General features: G+C 43.3%; 1 protein-coding gene across 5 annotated transcripts; it reads left to right on the top strand.

Moving 5' to 3' along the window:
- The first annotated feature begins 2,871 nt into the window (after positions 1-2,871).
- ZBTB21 (zinc finger and BTB domain containing 21) lies at positions 2,872-22,541 on the top strand. Of its 5 annotated transcripts, XM_085041874.1 has the most exons (3): positions 2,872-3,074; positions 9,229-9,234; positions 14,382-22,541. In XM_085041874.1, exons 1-3 carry the CDS (start codon positions 2,938-2,940, stop codon positions 17,560-17,562), a joined length of 3,324 nt encoding a protein of 1,107 aa, XP_084898000.1. In that variant the 5' UTR covers positions 2,872-2,937; the 3' UTR covers positions 17,563-22,541. The 5 variants fall into 5 exon arrangements, with proteins under 5 accessions (XP_084898000.1, XP_084897838.1, XP_084897919.1 ...); XM_085041712.1 differs by lacking the exon at positions 9,229-9,234 and having other exon boundaries at positions 2,961-3,070; positions 14,373-22,541; XM_085041793.1 differs by lacking the exons at positions 2,872-3,074; positions 9,229-9,234 and adding an exon at positions 3,486-3,854 and having other exon boundaries at positions 14,373-22,541.
- Positions 22,542-23,923: the final 1,382 nt, after the last annotated feature.

The following is a 23,923-nucleotide window of genomic DNA, read 5'->3' as shown; positions in this document are numbered from 1 at the left end:
GTTATTGGATACTCCAAATGGAGAACAAACCTTATACTTAACAAACATTCATGTGGTAATAACAGCTGCAGCCACACATATAGATGAAAAATACATCAAACTAAGCCCTCCATCAAAGCATCTAAAATTAGAAATGTTGGAAAATATGTTCATAAACAAGCTAATCTTGAAGGACCAGAACACATTCAAATAATTCTGAATGGTGCATTTGACAAAACTAACCTACTTAGAGACAACTTAAACCCTAAAAAATTCTACAGAATGAACTCCTTGCCTAGATTTATTAGGATCAAGAAAAATCTGATTTACAGGGAATTGAGGCATCCATAAACTTTAATAACATCAAGTCAATCAGACTTGATCAAGAAATACAGTCTGCTTAAATCTTACGTCTTTTTGAATCACAACAACTTGGAGGATTGCATTCAAAATTTCCTCAAATCATCTGTTTTTAAGAACTACAGAACTATAGAATCATAGAATGTTAAGGGTTGGAAGAGAGATCATCTCATTCCACCCCCCTGCCATGGGCAGGGACACCTCCCACTGGACCAGGTTGCTCCAAGCCCTATCCAGCCTGGCACTAAACATTTCCAGGGATAGGACAGCCACAGCTTCTCTGGGCAACCTGTTCCAGTGCCTCACCACCCTCAAAGTAAAAAATTTCTTCCTAATTTCTAACCTAAATTACCCCCTTTTCAATTTGTACCCATTCCTCTTTGTCCTGTCACTACAGTTCCTGATTAAGAGCTCCTCTACAGCCTCCCTGTAGGTCTCTTGAGATTCTGAAAGGTGTTTTGAGGTCTCCACACAACCTTCTCCTCTCCTGGCCGAACACCTCAGCTTTCCCAGCCTGTCTCCAGAGGGGAGGTGCCCCAGCCCTCTTATCAGCTTTGTGGCCTCTCCTGGACTCGCTCCAACAAAATTATACAAGCCACTACATAGGCTCTGCTCTACTGGCTGCACTTTCACTAGGGAACATGACAAATTAAAAATACTGATAATAAATACCTGCACAGCAAGATACACAGACGTGTGTAAAAACACCTTTCAGCAGGGTAATTCTAGGACAGAGATCCTCCATCTGTGCCACAGGCCCTTTTGGAAAAGTATGGATGAGAAATTATGCAAGACCAGTTTCTGCTTGGCGGAGAAATAAGTGAGTACACATGAGAAAAAAAAAAATAAAAAAGAAAGAAAAAGTTACCAGGGCCTTGATTTCCAAACTCGGGTTTGTTCCCCAAATCCTTCTCTGGCAGCACAGCCAGCGTCACTGCACAAACTGGTTTATGGGAACACATGCAACTGCTTTCCCAGTTGTTTGTTCCCATCACCACAGCAGGCCCCTGTGCCAGAGCAGTTGTCTCCACACTCGTGCAGCAAACCAGAGCAGGGAACTCTTCCAGACAGCACCAGAGAGCTCGCTGGGGTTTTTTGTGTTGGCTCACAAAGCCACACTCACGTCAGGGCACAAATCCCTGAGTAAAAAAAAAAATCCCACTCCTTTCACAAGCAGCTTCCCAAGTTTCCAAAACTACCAGAAGAGCCAGCAATGACAAAAAAAACCCCAAGATGTGGAGAGGAAAAAAAGAAGCCAGACCCACTAAGGTACATTGCCTTCCCTGACATGGGTTTAAACCCATTTGCAACAAAACCCTGGCAATAAAATTTAAATGCATCACTAAACACAGTCCAGGAATTCGACAGCTGCTTCGGAGTATTTGTGACTTAGGTGGGATGTCGAAAAGCACACTGAAAACATGTATGGGATTAGATGCTAATCTCTAAAACTGCCCTTAATGAAAAGATAACGCACCAGATTAGCCCTCGACAAAAACAAGAGAAATCTTGTAATTCTAATTTCTATTTTAATGCTTGCATTTTGACACATAAAGCCCCATTCAGGTATTTAATTCAAAGCGGATAATCACGACGAGAAGCCAGCCTAAAGCCATGATAAAGGACATTGTAATTTTTTTTCAAATTGCATCGAGATGAGGGAGTAGAGCAGTTAAAAAGAGCCTGAGCCAAAACCCACCAGGATCTGGGCTTGCGTCTCCCTGATGGTAACAGAGGGAGGTGGGCTGGCTTGGGAAGGGAACAGGGGGTGGCTTGTGAGGGGAATGGAGGTGGCTTTTGAGGGGGACAGGGGATGCCTGTGAGGGGTCTGGGGGTGTCTTGTGAGGGGTTCAGTGGGTGGCTTGTGAAGGGGAAATATAAAAATGGGTGGCTTGGGGGAGTGAGTCGGTGGCTTTTCAGTGGCACAGGGGTGTTTTTTTGGGGGGACTGAGGTGGCTTGGGAGGGGGACAGAGATGGCTTGTCAGGCGGTGGCTTGTGAGGGGGACTGGGTGGCTTGTGAGGGACAGTGGGTGACATTGGGCACCCTGCTTCTTCACAAACCACACCGGGCCTTCCCCCTACACTTAAAAAAAAAAAACCACACAGCATGGAGATCAATAATAACAATCATCGCAATAAAAACCCGCGACGAAACAACTCCAGATTTCGGTGAATCGCAGGCTGACGCTGCCCGCGGGTTCTCCTCACAGCGCAGCGCTCAGGCCCGGCGGGGTTCCCACCGCGGCACCTCCCAAACCCCACTGCCCCGCCACCGGCGGGGACACACCACCGGGACCTGTCCCTCCGTGTGTCCCCCCGTGCCGGGACACACCACAGAGAGCTGTCCCCCCGTGTGTCCCCCCCGTGCCGTGCCGCCCCCACATGCGCGGCCGCTGCCTCAGTTTCCCCGTGCCGGGCCGTGCCGAGCGCTGAGGGCGGCGGCCGGGCGCGCACTGCCCGCGGCGGGCGGGGGGATCCCCCTGCCGTGCCCGCCGCCGTTCCGCCGTCCTCCCCCCCCGCCGCGCCGCCCCCTCGCCCCCCGCTCCCCCCCGGCCCGGCCAATCGCGGCGCCGCGCACGTGACGAGCGCTCCCCGCGATGACCTCATCCCTCGGTTGTGGGATGACGTCAAATTCAAGATGGATGGAATCACGGCGGCGGCGGCGGCAGCGCGGGCTGAGCCCTGAGCGGAGGCGCCGAGGGGGGCGAGCAGGGGGGGGCGGCGGACAGGGTGAGTAGCGCCCGCGTGTCGCGCCCGTCCCGGGGGCTGCCCGCGCCGCGCGGGTCTCCCCGCGCACAAATCCGTCTTTTCCTGACGTAACTCTGAGGTGGTTTTTTTTTTTTCTCTGCTTTTTTTTTTTTTTTTTTTTCCTCTTTCCTCCTTCCCCCCCTCCTTCCTCCACCGAGCGGGGATGCGGCTGCCGCGCGCATGCGCCGGTTACGAAACTCTTCCCCCCCCTGCGCTGGCGGCGCTGGGCGCAGGCGCCCCGAGCGGGCGGGAGGTGCCCGCGGCCGCCGCCACATCGCCCGCCCCGCCTGGGCCCGAGCCCCGAGGGGGAGGCGCGGGGGAAGCGCCCAGGGCGCATGAGCGCGGCCGGGAGGGATGGAGGGCGGGGAGAGGAACGGGGAGAGGCGGGCCGGGAGCGGAGCGGGGGGAGCGGGAAGCGGCGCGCCGGCCTGCGGCTTGCCCGGGCTGCGGCGCCTCGGGAGCCCGTTACCCGCTGCAACGGGCTGGGGGCCGCGAGGGTCCGGCCGCCCCGGGGCGTGAGGGACCGGTGGCGTGAGGGATAGCGGGGAGCCATGGTGTGACGGCCCGGCGGCCTGAGGGGTGTGACGGAGCGGCGGTCGGGCGCTCCCCCCTCAGCCGGCGGCTCCCGGCTCCGCTCCGGAGTCTAACTCACGAGAGGCTCCGGGAGCGCCGTGACTCGGGACACGGCCGCTCCCCTGTGTGTCTGGAAGGGAGAGCGCGTTTCGCCTCCCCCCCAGTCGAGCTCCCCGCGGGTCAGTGCAGGCAGGTACCAAAGCTTGTCAGTGTGTGTCAGTATGGAAAGGGAGGTGTCAGAGCAGGGACCAGGCTCTGCTCGGTGGTGTCCAGCAACAGGACAGGAGGCAAAGGGCAGAACCTGATGCTCAGACGTTCCACTGAACATGAGGAAGAACTTCACTGTGCAGTGACCGAGTACTGAACAGATTGTCCAGAGGCTCCCTCACTGGAGATACTCCAGAACCGTCTGGACACAGTCCTGTGCCATGCGCTCCGGGATGACCCTGCTGGAGCAGGGAGGTTGGACCAAATGACCCTACTGTGGTCCCTTCCAGCCTGACCTATTCTGGGATTCTGTCAACAAAGTGTAGCTTTGCTGGTTTGAGTGCTCCTGGGTTGGATTTATTCATCATTTACTCAGTATGAAGTACATCTCACAGCCAGGTGTGGAAATCCTCAGTGCTGGGCTGTGCCTTTTGCAGAAAGTTGTGGAAGGTGTTTTACCTGGTCACAGCTGTCAGGGAGAGCTTTACTATAATCCTTCCTGAAGTCCAAGCCGATGTTATTTGGATGAGGCTCGTGTAAATAAACAGCAGAAAAACTTAAAGGAGTTACTATTAGACCGGAAATAATTGTGGACTGTATGTGTGCTGAGTAAGCTCATCTGAATAATTAAATAGCAATTGCTTTAGTAGCTCTTCATTTTTTTTTTGTAGTTGGACTCCCAGTGGAAGTAAGAGGTAGGTAGGCTGTACATACAAGAAGAGATTGTGATGAATTACACAATCACACAACTTTTTGTGAATATGTTGAAGATCTGTAGTTAAATGAAAGTTAATATTTTATCCTTAGATAATATGAAAACAGATTTTTTTAAATGCATTGTTGTACAGGAAGGGTTTTGGTATTAAATCAGGAGTAGTAAATACATACTACAGGTAAATCTAGTACTGGTTAATGTGTAGGTTTAGTGTTCTGTTCTGACTTTGCTCAAACTGACAAACTAACTTCTCTGACTAAAATTTTCCACCAGCGTTGTGCTGATCTCCTTGAGGGCAAGTTTTGAGTAAATTTAAGCAACTGTTTTTATGAACCTTGTTTGCAAAAGGTACCAAATGATGTGTCCATCTCTTGGGTGGAAGGGGATGCGACATCCTTCTCTCTCAGAACTGGGTTTCACCCACATGCTGTGGAGTTGTAATTTCTGAAGAATATTTTGTTTACCTGTGGAAAGTCCACCCATCCTGAGTGGACTGTGACCATTTAAAGAGCTGTCATTTACATGTTCTCAGTAGGGACTCACAGGGAAATATCACAGATTAGAACCTCTAGAGTTTTCAGCTACAACAGTGTGTCCCAGACCAGCATTCCTTGGGGATTTCATCACTTGTGAGCTCCCCGATTCGGCTTTAATGTTCAAGGTAACTTATCCATTAGCACCTATTAGCACTCTTATGTAATATAAAAGAGGAAGCAGCTTTTAAGAAGTTCCCAAAGTCCTTTTTGTGCTGTACATTTAGTGATAAATATGAACATATGTGCCTCATGTTCCTACTGTGTAGGTTTCAAGTGCCAGGGTGATAGCCTGCCACATCCTTCTCACACTGGGAACCCTATGGATCACTAGAAGCTGAATATTACTAGGAAATAAGGTTTTGTAGGCTCATGGGTTTTGGTTTTTTGTGTATGTGATGATAGAGAATACTTGCACACAGAGAATTAAGTGCTCTGATCATCTTTTCATGGATGGCTGATCACACTTTCCTTGATACTAGTTAGGGGCAGGTCAGCATTTGGGTTTAAAATGACAACTTTGCAGAAAGCCTTGAGCTTTCTTCCTGTATTGAAGTTGTTTTGTTTTGAACTTCAGGAGCAGTTACTGTTAAAAACCAAGTCATTTCTCACTGTAGCTTTCAGGGTTTTGAAATTCACTTTATCTGCAAAACAGTGATAACTTCAGTGTATGACCAAGTGTGGACTCAGAGGGGAGAGGAAGTTGGGCTGTAATCAGCACATGGTTTGGTCTGCGCTGGGAGGGGCTACGCTGTGAGTCACATGCTGCAGTTGCAACAATTGCAGCTCTCATTAAACTTTTGAGCAACTGAGCTCTGTCGTTTTGAAATCTGTCACATGTAGTGATCTGAGATGGTCACAAAGCAAGAAGAGTCTTTAGAAGTAGCAAAGTCATTTGCTACAAGTGGAAAGACTGCAGTATGCCTTGCTTTCAAATAGGTGTTCTGTGCAGGGGAGGTTTCCTTCCCAAATATTTGTTGTGGTTTAATATTAGTCTTTGCACTGTAATACTTCAATTTTTTTTCCCTTACTGATAATATTAAAGACATCAGTTCTCTTATATTTTCTTTCAATCAGCAGTGAAATAAAAAGAAATTTGTTGTCCTTGCTTATTGACTATTTTATGTATTTTGCTGTTCTGGAACAGTTCAGGCATATTTTATGAACAAGAAAAGAAAGTGTTGAGCAAATCTTCAACCTTCCTAAGCTTCTTCCATCTCTACCACCGTCAGTTAATCACTTTTGCTGTCCCATGTCCTGATTGTTGAGGGGGTTTTCCTTCTGAGATGTAGTGAAACACCACATCTTTCTTGTGCAGATACTTTCCATGCAGTCTGTGATGAAAAGATATGAAAAATCCGTTGGCCAGATAATTTTTCTTAAAATGCTATGAAACCTTGCCTTTGAAATTTAATTGTATACAATTTACTATCATTCTTTGGGAAGGGAAGAAATATTGTACATTTTTTTGTTTTAAACCATTAATCTCCTTATCCAAGGTTTATCCCACTTTGGCACTGGACAGTGTGAGTAAACTTTAAGTTGCAATTCATTCTCATCCATCTCTTTGACAAGTTGTGGTTAGTGCAGGGACAGTTCTGACAGAAGGCACAGTGAGTGTCCCCTCCACCCCCTCACACTGTGGTCTGGACACATTTGTGAGTATCTTCAGGGAACTTCTAAAAAGGAGTGAAGTTGTTACTGTAAATATGCACCTTTTAATGTAAATTAAGAGACACTGAAGGAAAAGCAGCAGAATTAGAGTGATTTCTAATCACTACCCCACTCAATCTGTCATAACCAAAAGGAATTTGTTTATGCTGTACCAGGACATAACTGAGTACAGTCCTTCAGCTGTTGAGGGTAAGGGCCAAATTCCCTGGAAGTTCAGTAAAAATATGACCATCTCCTTTCTCATAAATAAGTTTGAGGAATGAAGAAAATACAGTGCTTTTGTTCATGGAGCCGGATTATTAAATTAATTTTTTCAACTCTATAAGACATAGCCTACCTTCAGCTGCTTGTAGACTTGGAGTAAACTGGAAATTCCCACATGCTATTCATGACCTTGTAAATCTCTTAGGATAAAACTCATGTAAAACTGCTGTTGTCTTTTCCCTTTTACACTATTCTGTGTCATCTTCCCAGCATCTTGGCCATAATCAGTGATGGTTGTATTATGTTTTCTTTGGCTCCTTTCAGTGGGAGGAAGATACCTGCGTTCCCTGAATCATAACTTTCTCACTTGGCAGTTTTTTAGACAGCTTTTATATTAGTTCTGCATTTTTCAGATGAAATGTATGACCTTTCCCCCTCATTTTCTTAAAGAAACCTTATTGTAAACAATCTTCTCTTGATGGAAAAGTACCTTATATGGGTATAAGTGGCTTTTCTTCCCATCCAAAATACACTGTGCCTGTAAAAAGCACCATTATAATGCATCCACAACTAGGATTTGTCATTTTGAATACACCAGCAAAACTAAAAGCAGTATGTAGACAAGTTTTGATTGTGAATTAGGCCAGTTAAAGTATCTCATCTAGTAAACCAGATGACTGAATATTAAGTTTGATAACTATATCTCAGCATTGTCAATAAAACAATAAAGTCAACCTGTAGAAAGAGTACATGTGTGCACATGTAGCATACATCTCCCCTTCTTCACATTTCATGCATCTCTTACCAAAAACATGATTCAAAAATTTTTTGTGGGTGAGATTTCTGTAGGTGTTTAAATTACATGGCCATCAAGCCTTCCAGACTTGTCTCATCAGAGAGTTTAGTCGCAACATTACAAAGCTCAAGGGAATGAAAGCTGAAGAACTCCTTAAGGGTAGGTGTTTGTAGATTTTTTAATATTTTGATTAAGTTTACAGCAATTTAAAGGATGAGTTACACATCTTTCAGTCGAGGCGTGGAGGCCAGGCCAATTATTGTGTTGGTTTAATCTTCATTGACTGTTTCAGGAGGAAGTGGGAGAGCTCCCAGCCAGCACTTCCCTGCCCTCTCTCTTCCATCCTGTAGCTGTTCAATGCCGTGGTCAGCTGGATCTGCTCACTGCTCTGGCACAAGGCAATCCTTCCCCAGACAGGAGGAAACACAGGCTGCTCCTTGCAGCAGCAATCCCTCGTTAGACTGGACTGAGAGTAAGATGAAATTGCACCCTGAGCTGGTGCTGGGTTGTAAACAAGAACGGGAATGACAAGAGGAGCTTTGTATTCTGACATTCTGTAGTTTGCTGCACTGTCAGGAGGAGCTATTTGAAGCGTCAGAATGTGAAACTGAGGGTATGATCTGAATGGGAAAAGTAGCCTCTAATGTCTAAGTGAATTTCATGTCTGTATCAGGGTAACTGCTAATTATTTGTCTATAATGTAGGCCGAAATAGAATGCAGAATATTCAAACTGAGAGTAGGTTTAGATTAGATATTAGAAACAGATTCTTTACTGTGAGGGTGGTGAGGCACTGGCACAGGTTGCCCCATCCCTGGAAGTGTTCAGGGCCAGGCTGGATGGGGCTCTGAGCCTATTCTAAGTAGAAGGTGTTCCTTCCTATGGCAGGGGGCTTGGGACTGGATGATCCTTAAGATCCCTTCCCAAACCATTCTGTGATTTTATGATTATATGATTATAAAATTTCTTCTTTTCCTCTCCTCACATTTTTGTATGTGGGGAAGATAATAAGGTAGAAATTAGTCCACCAATTTCACACACTAGCAAGCATGTTATGTATCTGATTTTATGCATGTCTTCATACCAGTGAGTCTCTCCATGCTGCTGACCTATTGGAAATGAAAAACATTTGTCTTCATGAAGAAAGGTCACAGTGTTGTCTGCAGTGGAAAACAGCAATAGCAGTGAAATCTCATTTCATTAAATCCAGGATGACAGGATTCCCAAACTTGCAGAAAGACGTTATTTATTTAGATAGAAGAAGATTATAGAAGTGCAAACACTGTTTCTGTGCAGGTTTGCAGCTTTTACTTAGAGCTTTTGGGGGCATATAGGGGGATGTGTAAATCTATATGTACTGTGGGAGAGTATCTGTTTTGCAAAGGCTGTTGATGGGAAATGAGACATTTTATAAACTGTTGTCAAATCATAAAATCCAGCATAAGGTCCTTGACTAGAAGCTTAAGCAGTGTAGGTTCCTTTTTCATCTGGACTTGTGACAAGTAAGAGGACTTTTTACCCTTCTTGTGTCTGAAACAGCACCAGAATTGTCAGAGCCATCAGATCCTCTGCAGAGCACTCAACTGAGTGCAACATTCCTGAATTTTCTGGGGTATGCCCCAGCAAGTCACTTGTATTTTTTGGCTGAGTTTTATAATCCACATTTCTTTGCTCTCTTTAGTGGGTTTGTCCCTGCCACACTTCTTGTGTGTTTTCCCTGTTTAAACCCCTGTTCAGTCTCTGTCTTCTCTGTGTGTTTTCTCCTCCATCCTCGTATTCTCTGCTTCCAGCTGCACTTTCTCACAGCCCTGGCACCTCCTTGCTGCAATATTGCATCTCTTTAAGGATTTCAGAACATCCTCTTTCCCACTGCCACCTCCAACACGCTGTGTTTATGGAGCTTTAGCTGACAGTGATGTCCTTATCATGGAACTCAGAAGGCAACATCAACATCTCTTAGTTGTTTATTATTTGAGGGTGTAGTTGTTACACTGAATTCTCACATGTATGTCTGCTGGATTCTATCTGTAAAGTTTCAGCTGTAAAATCAGTGGCTCTGTAATTTCTAAAGGTGAAATTTCAGATGGAGGAAGCTGATGGAACAACCTCCTGACAAAGCATGGGCAGGTTCATGGCTTCTCTTGCCGGACCCCTGATGTTCATTTGATTTCTCAGTGAGGTGATTAAGCTCCCTGTGCTAGAAAATAGCAGACATATCTAAAAAGATGGATTGATTTTGCTTGCTTGTTTGTTTGTTTCCTGCTTAATTTTACAGAGTTGAATCAACTCACTGGAAGATCAGATGAGCAGCAGAGCTGCTGAAAGGAAAGGGAGGATACCACAGGGCTGGGAGGAGGAGATGTGAGAGTCAGGAACAGAGGAAAGGAAGGGGGAGCTACCACTTCAGAGGGAGGTTGCTGTTGAAGATCAAGAAACAGTTGGGCCAAAGATTAACCTTTTTTTACCTTTTCCTTGTAAAGACCTTTCCTGATATGTCTCTTTTTTTTGCAAAAAGTAGAGGCATCTTTTTCTATCCTTGTTCAAAATATAAAATAAAAACAATCTTGTACCAAGTATGATACTTAGGCTTCTGAAATCTAGTTTTCTGAGATCAGTGGAGGGCTATTGAAGGAGGGAATTGGGGGACTGGAGCATCTCTCTTATGAGGGAAGGCTGAGGGAACTGGGCCTATTCAACCTGGAGAAGAAGTGACTGAGAGGGAACCTCATTAATGTGTATAAATGTCTAAAGGGGGAGGGACCAGGAGGATGGACCAGGCTGTGCTCAGTGGTGCTCAGCAACAGGACAAGAGGCAATGGGCAGAAACGATGGCCAGGATATTCCACCTGAACATGAGGAAAAACTTCCCTGTGCAGTGAGCCAGCACTGGACTGGGTTGCCCAGAGAGGTTATGGAGTCTCCCTCACTGGAGATATTCCAGAACCATCTGGACACAATCCTGTGCTCTGGGGTGACCCTGCTTGAGCAGGGAGGTGGCACCAGATGGGCAACAGTAGTCCCTGCTAGTCTGACCCATTCTGTGATTCTGTGAATACTGACCCTAAAATCTCTTCTTGGCCTCCTGGAGGTTCCTGCTGCACTGGCTCTTCCTGAGTTTGGAGTCTAAATGTCACTGTTCCTTCTGAGGACCAGCAGCTGCTGTGCCATGTGGCATCTGCACACAGACCATGGGAGGTTTTCTGATGTGCTCCTGCTGTTTCCATGATGTTGCTCAAACATCATGGAAGAAAAGAAGAAAGAGCTTTGTTTCCAGTCAGTAGTGAAGGTGGCTGGAAAAAAGGGTTAGAGAGAACAGAAGCAAATTATCTGGAGGAAAGAGCTTAGGCAGCTAATCACAAAACAATCTTGAGCTGAGAATAAGAGTCCTCAAACACCTGGAACCGAATCTGGTATTACAGGAGACTGACAGAGTTCTGTATCTACACACTGTGCCAAGCAGGCTTTTGTGTGGGGCCAAGCAGAGTCAGCCAAGCACTGGCTTTGGGGACAAGAGTTCTTGTCCTTCTTTGGCTGTTCCTGTTGCTGCCTCTTCAGTTATGCCAATGCAATAGTTCATCATGTGGTTTACTATAAAAATGACCAGCATTTGAAAAGAAATAATGTTGGGGGTTTATTTATTGTCTGTTCTGCTGCGTCATAGAGACCTGCAAATATTTGTATTGGCACAGCTGAAGGAGGAGTGACCTGCAGTGTGCAGGTAGGATGAACACAAGAGAGCAGGGATGACTTGGATCAACTTTGTTCCTGAAAAGTGTTCATGTAGTGAAATTCTAACACATTGTACATTGACTCAGGTATTCTTTGCGTTGATTTTTTTTTTTTCTACTTCTAAGTATTTCAGGCTTTCCCATGATCTGGGTAAATGTCCTGAAATGGTTCTGCAAAACAGTTCTGGTGTGTTTCTTGGTACTGTTTGTTTAAGTTCTGCTTGTTGTGTCTAAAGGCTATTAAGCTGAAAGTCAAGCACTTGAATTAGGAAATGCCAGGATTAAAGCTGCCTTTGGAGGATTAATTTGGTCCCTTGCCATTTGTGTACATTGCAGCCTTGGTTACTGTTAAAGCGACAGAGTTACATTGCACCAGAGCCTCCTTCACTGTGCTCTGAGCATGAAAGGGAGGGATGCTTATGTCTGTCGTGTTACATGTGATGAAAAATGTGTTGTAGGAATGAAGGAGGAGTCTGTGGCCAGGAGGATGGGTGACTGTTGGATTCCGCTTTTGATGTACAGATTTTGCACCAGTCCCTGCTGGTTACACTGCACTGCTCTGATAATGGACAGAGGGACATATAGTAATTACATGGTGTTTATTGTGTGAGTCTTGAAAACACAAGGCCTGGGCAAAGCAGATTAAAATGAAAGATCTTAAAATTTTTCAAAACATCTGACTAATACACTCCATTTCCACTGTGTCCTTGAAGTGTGGGTTATGCAGCACCTTCTGTTGTGCGTCTCCATGCCACAGTTAAGAGTTTCCTAAGCTCTGTTGATCTGTTACCTCCTTGTACCTTCTGCAATTTGCATCCCAGGTGAATCACTTGATTTTGCAAACTCACTTTCTTCCAGGTGAAGCTGAGGAAAGATGCCTTCCTGAAACATTTGCTCTGATAACTGTGGGTGTTAATGGGTGCTCAGACCATGAAACTGGATTAGGGCCAGTCAGACTGTGCCATTTTAAATTGCAGTGGCATCCACAAAGGAGTGAGGTAGTGAACCACCATCCTCACACCCCCACCTCCATCCTCCCAGTATCTTTCAGCAAAACATAGAAAGCAAACCAAACCAGATTGGTTTCTCAAATTAAGATTGACTGCACTGCTTTTTTTAGATGGAGGTGTGGGGGAATTGTGCATTATAACTATCTGCGGTGAATTAAGGATAAATTAGTGTTTATGAAATGACACTGCAAGACACTGAAATACTCAGTAAAACTGATCTGGTGAGGAAACAGAATTTTGCTTTAGCTATTGCCATGACACTATTAACTCATTTGGTATTTTTAGGTGTAGAAGTGGTAGTTCAGTCCTTGATATGATCAATGCTCTGAGACTGTATGTAGCTTCCTTTAAGTAATTTCTCAATAATACCAATTTAGACTTTGATCAGTTATTTATATCCATTAGTTGTAAGACTTACCATCCTCATTTATTAATCATGGAGTTATAGCTTCTTAGTATTGTTTTTTTATTTTTATAAACTTTACAGTTTTGCTTGTAAGCTGATAAACAGTGAAATATTTTTGTTTTAGTTGCATACATCATGTACAAATGAAACTAAAAAGTAGTTTCTCAAATTTGCTGTAAAAATAGAGAATAGTTTTTAACAGACACATCATTGACTTGTTTTACTACTACCATGGAGGAAAGTAGTGTTGAGAGTGTCCCTGAAAAAATAAGAAAATTGAATATTGTTGATTTCTCTGTGTTCTTGTGCACAGATATATAAATTTCAACTGAAAAAATAAGAAAATTGAATATTGTTGATTTCTCTGTGTTCTTGTGCACAGATATATAAATTTCAACTGCTGCCACTGAAGTTCTTTGTTCAAACTAACTTAAACCCTGGTTATCTTCTTTTGTTAAGCTCTAATCAGGAGCAGCATATTGAGTTATTGAGACATCCTGCAGTATGGAGTGGGCTGCGTTTTGAAGCATATGGACCATGGAAATTTCTGCACTGCAGCTTAATTTGTGCTTATTGTACTCTTGGATGCAGCCAAGGGTAACTGCTCCTCAAATGTATGGGTCTTGGGCATAAAGTGCTCTTCTGCTAATGAATAAAACGGGGACTTCTGTTCTCTGATTGCTTTTCAGCCTGAGCAAAGCAATGCAGGGCTGCTACTTCATTGAAAACTGTGACATTTCCCAGAAACCACATCCTGCCAGTGCAGTTTTAAGTGACACATGTAGCTAGAAGTAGATATTAACAGCACTCATTAAGCATAAGTAAACATGGTGAACTTAGATTACAGACAATAATCCTGTTTCCTTCTCCCTTCCCAGTATTAATGCCCTTTCCATCATCTTATTCAAAGTGACAACAAAACCCCCTTAATTTGTCTAGTCAGCAGGAGACTGTCAGGGCTGCTTAGCCTCAGAAAGGTGAGTAGCAATCATAAGCTTTAGATACCTGATCCAAAAGTTTATCAGTGCAGTTGTCAAGATAGATCTTCATAAAGCTGAAGCAGAGAAAGAGATGATCAAGAGGGAAATGACTGAACTGTTCCTCCCTGTGGAGAGGTGTATTACAGGAAGATAACACAGCCTGCCCATCCATCCATCCATCCATCCATCCATCCATCCTCCAGTTAGTTGGGTGTAACATTCTTGGTGTAAGATCACATCAGTTAAAGGGGTATTGAAAGTGAGCTGGTTCTTCCCATGCCTGTGAATCTGTTGGAGCCAACAGTGGTGTTTTCATTCCCATACCTTTCCTCCACACAAACTGTTCTCTTAATCCCTATGTGGTGGTTTAGCCAGTTTACAAAGTACAGGAGCAATGTTTATTTTGTCTCTAACAGTTCATATAAAGCAACCTACAACTTTGTTGTTGTTCTTTTTCAGGGACACCAGAATCATGGAGGGGCTCTTGCATTACATAAATCCAGCACATGCCATTTCCCTCCTAAGCACCCTGAACGAGGAGCGTCTCAAGGGACAGCTGTGTGACGTTGTGCTGATCGTAGGAGACCAGAAATTCCGAGCTCACAAGAATGTTCTGGCTGCCAGCAGTGAATACTTCCAGACTCTGTTCACAAATAAGGAGAATGAGTCTCAGTCAGTGTTTCAGCTCGACTTTTGTGAGCCAGATGCTTTTGATAATGTGTTGAACTACATTTATTCTTCATCCTTGTTCATTGAGAAAGGCAGTCTTGCAGCTGTGCAAGAGCTGGGCTACAGTCTTGGAATATCTTTTCTTACAAACATTGTTTCCAAGAGTCCTCAAGCTCCTTTTCCTGCTTGTCCTATTAAAAAAACACTCTATCAAGATGAAGATGAAAGTAGTTCTCAGAAGAGAAGTGTCATCGTCTGTCAGAACAGAATTGAAGCACAAGCGAAAAGCGTAAATCAAACACAACATGACTTAAGCCATACTCCTAAACCTTCACCCTCTGTGGCTGTCAAAGCTAGCAGCAGACCACAGGTAACAAAACCAACTGAAACCCTTCACAGCCTAGCACTGACCGAAAGGAGGTGGCTGAAAGAAGGCCCTGTGAGCTATACAAAGGTTCATGAAACTTCTGGAACTGTGGAGGATCAGAGCAGAGGTGCTTTAGTGAAAAGGAACATGGTGCTGCCTCAGATGTCTTTAGCAGAGAAAGAAATGGCAGGCGGTGAGCCAGGAAGCAGTGCTCTGCTTCTGAGAGGAAGAGTGGCAGAGATGTCATTGAAAAGACCACGTCCACCAGTCTTGTCTCTGCGTGGGGCAGCGGAATCCACGTTTTTGTACCGAGAGGCAGGAAAAGGAAACGGCCAAGGGGAAGACAGGAATTTGCTCTACTACTCCAAGTTAGGGCTGGTAATCCCATCCAGTGGGTCTGGCCCAGAAAACCAAAGTATTGACAGAAGTGGGCCTCTTGTAAAAAGTCTTCTTCGAAGGTCACTGTCCATGGACAGCCAGGTTCCTATTTACTCACCTTCTGTAGACCTGAAACCTGCACAGGTATCCTCATCCTCCTCACCGGGAACTAACGATTCCCAGAAGACATTTAATGTCGTATCCCAAAAGTCATCCTTGAAAGATTCATCAGAGAAGTCAGCCTTGGATGAAAAGCCACAGCTAATACACCCACATCGCCTTAGGTCCTTCAGTGCCTCTCAGTCAATGGATCGGGAGGTTGCTTCCCCTCTGTCGGAGGTGCGGATAAAAACTGAGCCCAGCAGTCCCCTTTCAGATCCTGCCGAAATCATCAGAGTTACAGTGGGTGATGCTTCAGCAGCGGCAAACAAAGACTTTGCTTTTAAAACTGAGGATGACCATAAGGAAGCAAGCAGACTTCCCGTGAAAAGGAGGTTCCAGGATGATAGAAGGCTCCCGTTTAAGAAACTGAAGGCAGATGAGCAGGGTTCTCCTGCCTCAGAAGAGAACTTTGAGGAAGGCTCAAGCCCCACACACCTTGATGCCGATTTTCCTGATTCTGATGTGAGCAAAGATGAATACAGTGAGATGGAAGAAGCAAGACCAAATAAAAAATTTAAATGTAAACACTGCCTTAAAATTTTCAGATCAACAGCAGGTCTTCATCGCCATGTTAACATGTATCACAACCCAGAGAAGCCCTATGCTTGTGACATATGCCACAAGAGATTCCACACCAATTTCAAAGTGTGGACGCACTGCCAGACACAACATGGAATCGTGAAGAATCCCTCACCAGCTTCCAGTTCACATGCCCTTTTGGATGAAAAATTCCAAAGAAAACTGATCGATATAGTGAGGGAGAGAGAAATCAAAAAAGCTCTGATTGTGAAATTAAGACGTGGCAAGCAGAGCTTTCCGGGCCAGTCTGCTACACAAGCACAACAAGTCATCAAAAGGAATTTGAGGTCGAGAACCAAAGGAGCCTATATTTGTACCTACTGTGGGAAAGCTTATCGCTTCCTCTCCCAATTCAAACAGCACATAAAAATGCACCCAGGGGAGAAACCCATTGGAGGCAATAAGGCTCCTAAGCAGAAAGATCACATTCATATTGAAAACCCAGTGGAAAACAAGGAGGTTTATCAGTGCCGTCTCTGCAATGCCAAGCTCTCCTCACTTATTGAACAGGGAAACCATGAGCGACTCTGTAGAAACGCCACTGTCTGTCCTTACTGCAGCCTTAGGTTTTCTTCTCCAGAGCTGAAGCACGAGCATGAAAGCAAGTGTGAGTACAAGAAGCTGACTTGCCTTGAGTGTATGCGCACCTTCAAATCATCCTTCAGTATCTGGCGTCATCAGGTTGAAGTTCACAATCAAAACACAATGGCTCCATCAGAGAACTTTTCTTTACCTCTCATGGACCACAATGGAGAAATCACCAGTTCGTCACGGCTGCCTGCGCAGTCGGAATCCAATAAAATGAACAATTTTGTTGCTGCAAAGGAGGACGGCGTGTTCAGTGATTCGTCAGAACAAATCAATTTTGATTCTGAAGACTCCTCTTGCCTGCCTGAAGACTTAAGTGTTTCCAAGCAGTTTAAAATCCAGATCAAAGAAGAGCCTGCAGATGATATAGAGGACGAGGTCACCGAAACAAGCAGGGAACCTAAGGAAGTAGTCTCCAAGAAAGATCCCAGTTTGTGGCCCTGTGAAAAGTGTGGGAAGATTTTCACCTTACGCAAACAGCTGGAGCGTCACCAGGAGCTGCTGTGCTCCGTGAAGCCCTTTATTTGCCATGTGTGCAACAAGGCCTTCCGAACGAATTTCCGGCTCTGGAGCCACTTCCAGTCTCACATGTCCCAGGCTGCAGAGGAGTCCACGAATAAGGAGCCTGAGATATGTCCACCAGCTAATTCCCCATCCCCACCACCCTTACCCCCACCCCCTCCACTCCCCAAAATCCAGCCTTTGGAGCCCGACAGCCCCACGGGCTTGCCGGAGAGCTCCAGTACTACTGAGAAGCTGTTTGTGCCGCAGGAGTCGGACACTCTCTTCTACCACGCGCCGCCGCTCTCGGCAATCACCTTCAAGAGACAATACATGTGCAAACTCTGCCACAGGACTTTCAAGACGGCTTTCAGTCTCTGGAGCCATGAACAGACACACAATTAGCTTTAAGAGAACCCTTGCAAAGCTGGTTTGGGGGGGCTGTGTTCAGGATCTCAGAGGTTTGCCACATAGACTACAAATTTGAGAGGATCAAAACAATGATGGAAAATCTGGAATTTGTGATGCTGCTTGGATTTGAAGATTAGGGAAAACTAACTTGGTTTGTAGGTAGAAATCAGAGTAATTTAAAATACTGTGGTCTGGGATCTAATAGTGACAGAATAAATTTTATTTTGTTTCATTTGACACTGAAATACAATTGCATCTGGATTGTATGCATGGATCTTCATCCCGTGATGTTGGTGTGTGCGTGTGTATTATATATAAAGTTATATATTAAATGAAAGAGAAACAACAATTTGGATTCTAACTGTGAGCTTATAGTAGTGAAATACTGTAACCAACGTCATTAATTTGTTTTTAAAAAAGAAACCAACACACACAAGCTCCATAAAAGTGGTTGCCATGCACTGGCAGTTAGGGAGGACGTGGATGGAGTGTCTTGCTGTATTGACTTAGGTCTTAGAAACCTTTAGCAATAACAAATAAACCTCAAGTTTGAGTAATCCTGATGTTATTGGATACGAATGTTTGCTATTTTAAGGGAACACAGAATTGTTTTGTTGTATGGAACTTGTGCAAATTAAAATAGAATCTAAAGTCAGCAATATTATTACTAAGATTTTATATAAGAAGTAGCAGCAAGCCTGCTTTCAGCCATTTAATTATAACTTTCTAAGGAAAATTGAGAGAGGGGGTACTTTGCTTTCTATAATGTCCCAAAGACTAATTTCCTATGGATACTGGGGTAGCTGAAGTTATTGTGTAACAGCCATCATAATGCAAATGGTACTGTTTACAACATGAACTGAGGTTGAATGGATGTCAGACAAGTTTCATAATTTTGTTTCCACTATTTGTACAATTGTTTGTAATTCTAACTACAAAGGAATGTATAACTATTGAATCAACAAGAGAGAGCTCATTAAGGGACAGAAGATGAATTGTGTTTCTAAACACAAGTAATAAGCTCGGCCATGAGTACAAAGATATGTTTTAACAAAACCTAAAAATGTAAATATTTATATAGACACCTGTATAAATGAAGAAGTATGTATTTGAAATTTGTATTAAGCGTACATATCCAGCTCAAAGCAGAGGAGAAAATCACACTACAATCACTGCATTTTATGGATACAATGCATAGAGTAGTTCTTTCTGCCGCTTTCTATCGTATGTGATACTGTGTTGCAATTTTCCGATTTGTTGAAAATTGTGGTAATAATGGGCTGCAGATACTCTTGTGTGGTTCCATTATTTTACCTCAAATGGCAACTGGAGCATTTAGTGTAAGTAGGATCACACATATTTACCAGGAGCTATAGTAAGGGTCCAATTTTTTCTGTAAGTAAAGGAAATATTTTCCCAGAAGTAGGAGGTGAACCAACAGTGAGAAATTCTTCTGCTCGAATTTAACCCTAATGGAGGGGTGATGGATTAGAGTGAACATAAACGATGCAAACAGTGTTTATGATCCTGACCAACTTTCCCCCTGCAGGGTTGGCCGAGGGGGTTGTAATTCCACACTGCTGAGTCAGAGCCCAATCTGTGTCCACTGAAACCAGCACGAGTTTGGTCATCGATTTCAGGGGGAGCAGGAGTGAGGCTTGAATTCTCTGTGTAACCATGTGTGTGACTTCTTTCAGTATCCCAGGCTCAAAGGTTAGAAGAATTGCAAGCTGATGCTGAGATTCAGCAAAATCAAGCACAAGTGTAACTCCTAAGAATCTGAGGATTGGCACCCTTAGGCACACACCAGAGTGGATTTTTCTCAGTGAAAGCCAAGTGTGCCACCATTTTTTTCCCAACAGATTTTTAATTATTTTTCTTGTAAGTGAAGTTTGAAAGAATTAGCTCAGGATGGACCCCTGACTTTTTTTCAGCTACCAAAAAAATTGTAATGTTAGTTTCAAGCCTCTTCTGCTTCGTCTTTACTACAATCTAAAATTGCTACTAGACACTTCTAAAAGTAATATGTCGTTCTTTTTTGTCCTCTTTCAGGCAAACTGGGGCTGAGTGTGATTCAGCTAATTTGCTTGAGTATCAGTTACTCTTTCAGTGGCATTGCAGTTAAAACAAGGTACTTGCTTAATAGTGACATTTCCAGTTACTGACTTTTTTACTCCACCTAATAAGACTATAAATTTCTTTCTTACCAGAAACAATTTCAGAATAAAATGGTTATTGCACTTAAACCTGGTTTTAAAAAATCAGAAAAACATAAAGCCTTGCTAAATACCCTTTATATGTATTTAAGAAATCTGTGTGTATAAAATATGAACACGTTTTTGTAGAATGGTTCCTAAGTTTTCCCCACTGATTCCTCTGCACAACAGCCTGAAAGTTGAGCTGCAGCCTTTTAAAATTCAGTGTTCTTTCTGAAGGAAGGTGGCAGCCAGCTCAGCTGGGTCACAGCCATCTCACTTCCAGCTGGGATTCTGCTCTGTGATATGATGAGAAATTCTACACACTTTAAATCAAAACCTTGTGCATCATCTTTGAAGAAACCCTGACCTTTTTTCTAGTGTACTAGGTGTTGTAAAGAATCCATAAAATATTTTTGGTCTAAGTAGCCTCCTAAGTTTTTCTTCAGTTGCTTTGGTTTTTGGGGGGTTTTTAAAGTTTTATTTTCCACTTTGAGCGTGTTCTGTGTGATTTTTTTTTTTCCATTTTGTTCCTGTTGTTTAGTAAAGGAATTCAGGATCTCTAAAATTTAAATATGAGATGTTTATATAGCAGTTCTGGTTTTCTATTAGCTTTTATACAGTATCTTAAAAAGCCCTTGATAGAAGTGTTTATTTTGGAGGATACGGAATAAATATGCTTCCACTTATATAACTTTAATATATGTCTTAAAATTTAAATTATGGAAAAAAAAATGTTAGTTGCTTGTTTATAAATAAAGGTCTTTTGAAGAGTGTCTAGTTTGGCCACAGCCAAAATAAAAGGCAAATTTATTGATACAAAAGCCTGTCTTCATCATATTTTGTTTAATTTTATAGCTGTGTACTGAAGTGACACAAAGTTAGAGCTCTTGTAAAATATAAAAAGTGTTTTGCTTTTTTTTCTAAAATTTGTGACAGGAATGTGCAGATGTTTTAATATATAGATTAGAATCTATACTTCTGTCCTTTTTTTTGCTATTTTTATAACCTGTCAGATAAATCTCAGAGAACTATCCTGCTTCAGTGGGAGTGGAAACTTGTGTTGCATTTCAGGGGAGCAGGGTTGAGCCATGAAATGTATTTTGGTTTGGGACTTTTTTTCCTTTCAGGCACTGTGTTGGCAAAGCCTCTAAGCCTATCTTAAGTCCGTTAAGATCAGTCTTAATTTTTTTTTTAAATGTGCTTAAGTTCTTTGCTGAATTGGGACCATGACCAGCCTTGAGAGTGAGCAATGGCAGCAAAATCCACAAACCAGTATCAAAACTGTCTGTATTTTTGGTTTTTTTGGTAAGGGAGAACAAAACACCCTGTGACAGGTGATGGAGGAGATAACCTGGTGAAGTGAGTGACACCAGAGTTCGTCTGGGGTGTTTCAAAAATGAGATGTTGCCTTATCTGTGACCCCAAACAGCTGTAAGAGGTTTTTCCTGTGTTTCCTGTTTAGGCAGGAATGTCCAGGAGGGTTTTTTGCCTGATTTTGTTTGTTTTTCCCCAAGTAGGGCATGTGGGTTTGCTCCAAAGCTCTTCATGTTCTCTGTTTCTGTTCCAAGCTTCCAGTGTTAAAACGAGTTCCTCCCATGGGATAAGGACAGACTATGCCTAATTTCTTGGCTCTAACAGTGAGGGTGCAAATATCTGGCATGAGCCTGTAATCTGGCGTGTGCCTATACTGTTCAATAAAATTGTTTACATTTTCCTACCAGAAGATTTAGATAAAAATGAAAACAAGCTTAGGGGGTTGTTTTTTGTTGGAGATTTTTTTTTGTTTGTTTGTTTCGGCTGGGGTTTTTTTTAGTGTTGCTGTTATTGAATCAGTGTTAAAATCTTTTTTCTGTTGTTGCTGAACACAGCCTGATAGTATTTTTAATGTTATTGATTCTCGTTTATTTAAAATGACTTGTGAAAAACTGTACTGTAACTGCTCTACAAAAAGGGACACTATCAAGAGAAAGGTTGGATACAGGAAATGGATTTACCTATATTAGAAATACTTGATATTAATAATATTGAAGAATTTTAAAAGAAATTGAGTCATAGCACTTGAGCTGCTTGGGCATGAAAATGCTATTACAGGCAGCCTCAGTTGTTGCAAGGATGCCTGAAAAATGTATTTGAGTTCTGTGGGTTGAGCTGATTTTTCATGTTGCTTTTGCTCTCACTATTCCAGAATAAAGGACTCAATCATCTTTTTCCTTTTCCAGTCTCTCAGTGGTACACATTACCTTTTAAAGGCACCAGCTTCCCACTATTGCAGCAGCACCTTTAATTCAAATATGTACATAAAACCAGAACAAAACCTCTTTTGCAGAATTAAGTGCAAAATACACATGAAGTACATCTTCTAAGGCTTATTCTTGATAGCGTTCCTTTTTAAAAAGCAGGAAAATGGGATCACTTTAAGTGCTTGGGTACAGGGAATACGTTCCTACTAGAAATTGGAATTATCCAATATATTTTCTAGAGAGTTTTCCAGTTAGTTACACAAAATCACTTGTCATTTTAAAGGATTGTAGAGGTAAGACAAGCAATTCTGGGTTTATAATCCTGTATACCTTACACATTCTATATCTGTTCAATACACCAGAATGGGTTTTTACTTTTTTTAGGACTGGGACTTAATAGCTTAAGGTAACTTTTTTCTTTAATGTAATGTAAATCCATTGCTGCTTTGTACAACTTTTTCTACTGTGTGTTTTCTTTACTTAGATCTTGACTAAGAAATGTTGACGTCCAATAAACTTACACTGTTTCTTTTGAGTCGCTGTGTCTTCCACTGGAATCTCTTGGCAGAGGGTGGTGTTATTGTACAAACCATTGTGTCTGCGGGGTGGGAAGTGTGTTTGTAAAAGAGCATCTTTTGTTCTGTTTGTTGGATCTAAGTGCTACTTTTACATTACTAAAATAACGGAGGTTTGTTTGTTTTAGTAAATGCCTCACTGAACCTTTTAGTGGAAAATACAGGGAAACCAACTGCTGTAGACAATCTCTTAAAAAGTTGAGCACAGCCCAAATCCTGTTTCATGTGCAGGCAGTGATTAAAGGGGGAGTTTGTGGAAGGAAGTGTCTCTGTCTACAACTGGACTGAGCCAGATGTTTGAAAAGACACAGGAATGTTTCTGAGTTTTGCAGTGCTCTCATCCAAAGCAGTTTTGTTGCATGAATTTCCCTCTTCAAAACCTGTGTATGGGAATGTCGTGTATGGATTCCCAGGATGCAGAGAATGTTCTTTTCATCTTTTGGGAACAGTTTACTCAGTTCCTCTCTTCAGTCTAGGTGTGACCTATCTTGGAGAACACTTAAGCCAGTTTTCTTCACTTCTTGGGCTCCCCATTGCCTGTCCTTTGCCATTCTTGCCTTGTGCAGTGTGGTTGGACCCACTGACCAGTTTCACCCACGTTTAACAGAGGAGACAAGGTCTCAATGTCCCACAGGTTTCACACAAATCACTGGTGGGGTGTCAAGAAATGGTGTCAGTGGGAAGGATAAGATTTCCACAGAGGAGGTGCTGAGCACTTTCCTGCAGCACTTGTCACTGTGTGTGTGCACTGACTTGTCAGAGGGAGTGGGGCCATAGCTCAGCTGGAGCACAGGGCAGAAATGAAGGACCAGCTCAGCCAAATGGTTGGATCAGGGGTTGAAAAGGCACTCTGAGCTCACGAGGATTTGGGCCTCTTCTTAAAAAGGGGGGCAAGGGGCTCCTGGCCTGTCCCTCTCTGGGGTATCTCTGCTCCTCACAGCTTAGGGGAGCTGTGGGAAAGGCAAAGAGAGGGCAGAGAGCTGTTCTCTCACCCGTTCAAGTCTCAAATCCCCAAAGATCTGGCTCTCTCCTTTCAGATAGGAGCTCCTCCAGCTCTTTCTGCATCCAGTTAATACTGACACACAGTCTCTCCATCACTGTTTCAGCACAGACTGACCTCTGCTTGAATGGTTCACAGAAAATGCTCCAGAGATCATACAGCTTGTGTTTGACATAAAATTCAAGAAACAAATCAAAATGATAAAAAGTTACTGATAATGCCATGAACATTGCACCTGTTTTTGTGGTTATTTTTGTTCTAATTCCAGCTGTCCCCTTCTAAGACAGTTGGTCTGCAAACAAATCCAGTATTGTTTACTTTTCCATTCATAGGATATTTCCA

Source organism: Lichenostomus cassidix, chromosome 1 (genome assembly GCF_008360975.1).
Source record: "Lichenostomus cassidix isolate B80296 chromosome 1, HeHo_3.0, whole genome shotgun sequence".
Classification (NCBI taxonomy): domain Eukaryota; kingdom Metazoa; phylum Chordata; class Aves; order Passeriformes; family Meliphagidae; genus Lichenostomus; species Lichenostomus cassidix.
The sequence above is the reverse complement of the archived record's forward strand: the minus strand, read 5'-3'. Positions and strand labels throughout refer to the sequence as shown.

Excerpts from the sequence above, each read along its gene's own strand:
- ZBTB21 (XM_085041874.1), top strand. The coding sequence starts at position 2,938 with ATGACCTCATCCCTCGGTTGTGGGATGACGTCAAATTCAAGATGGATG.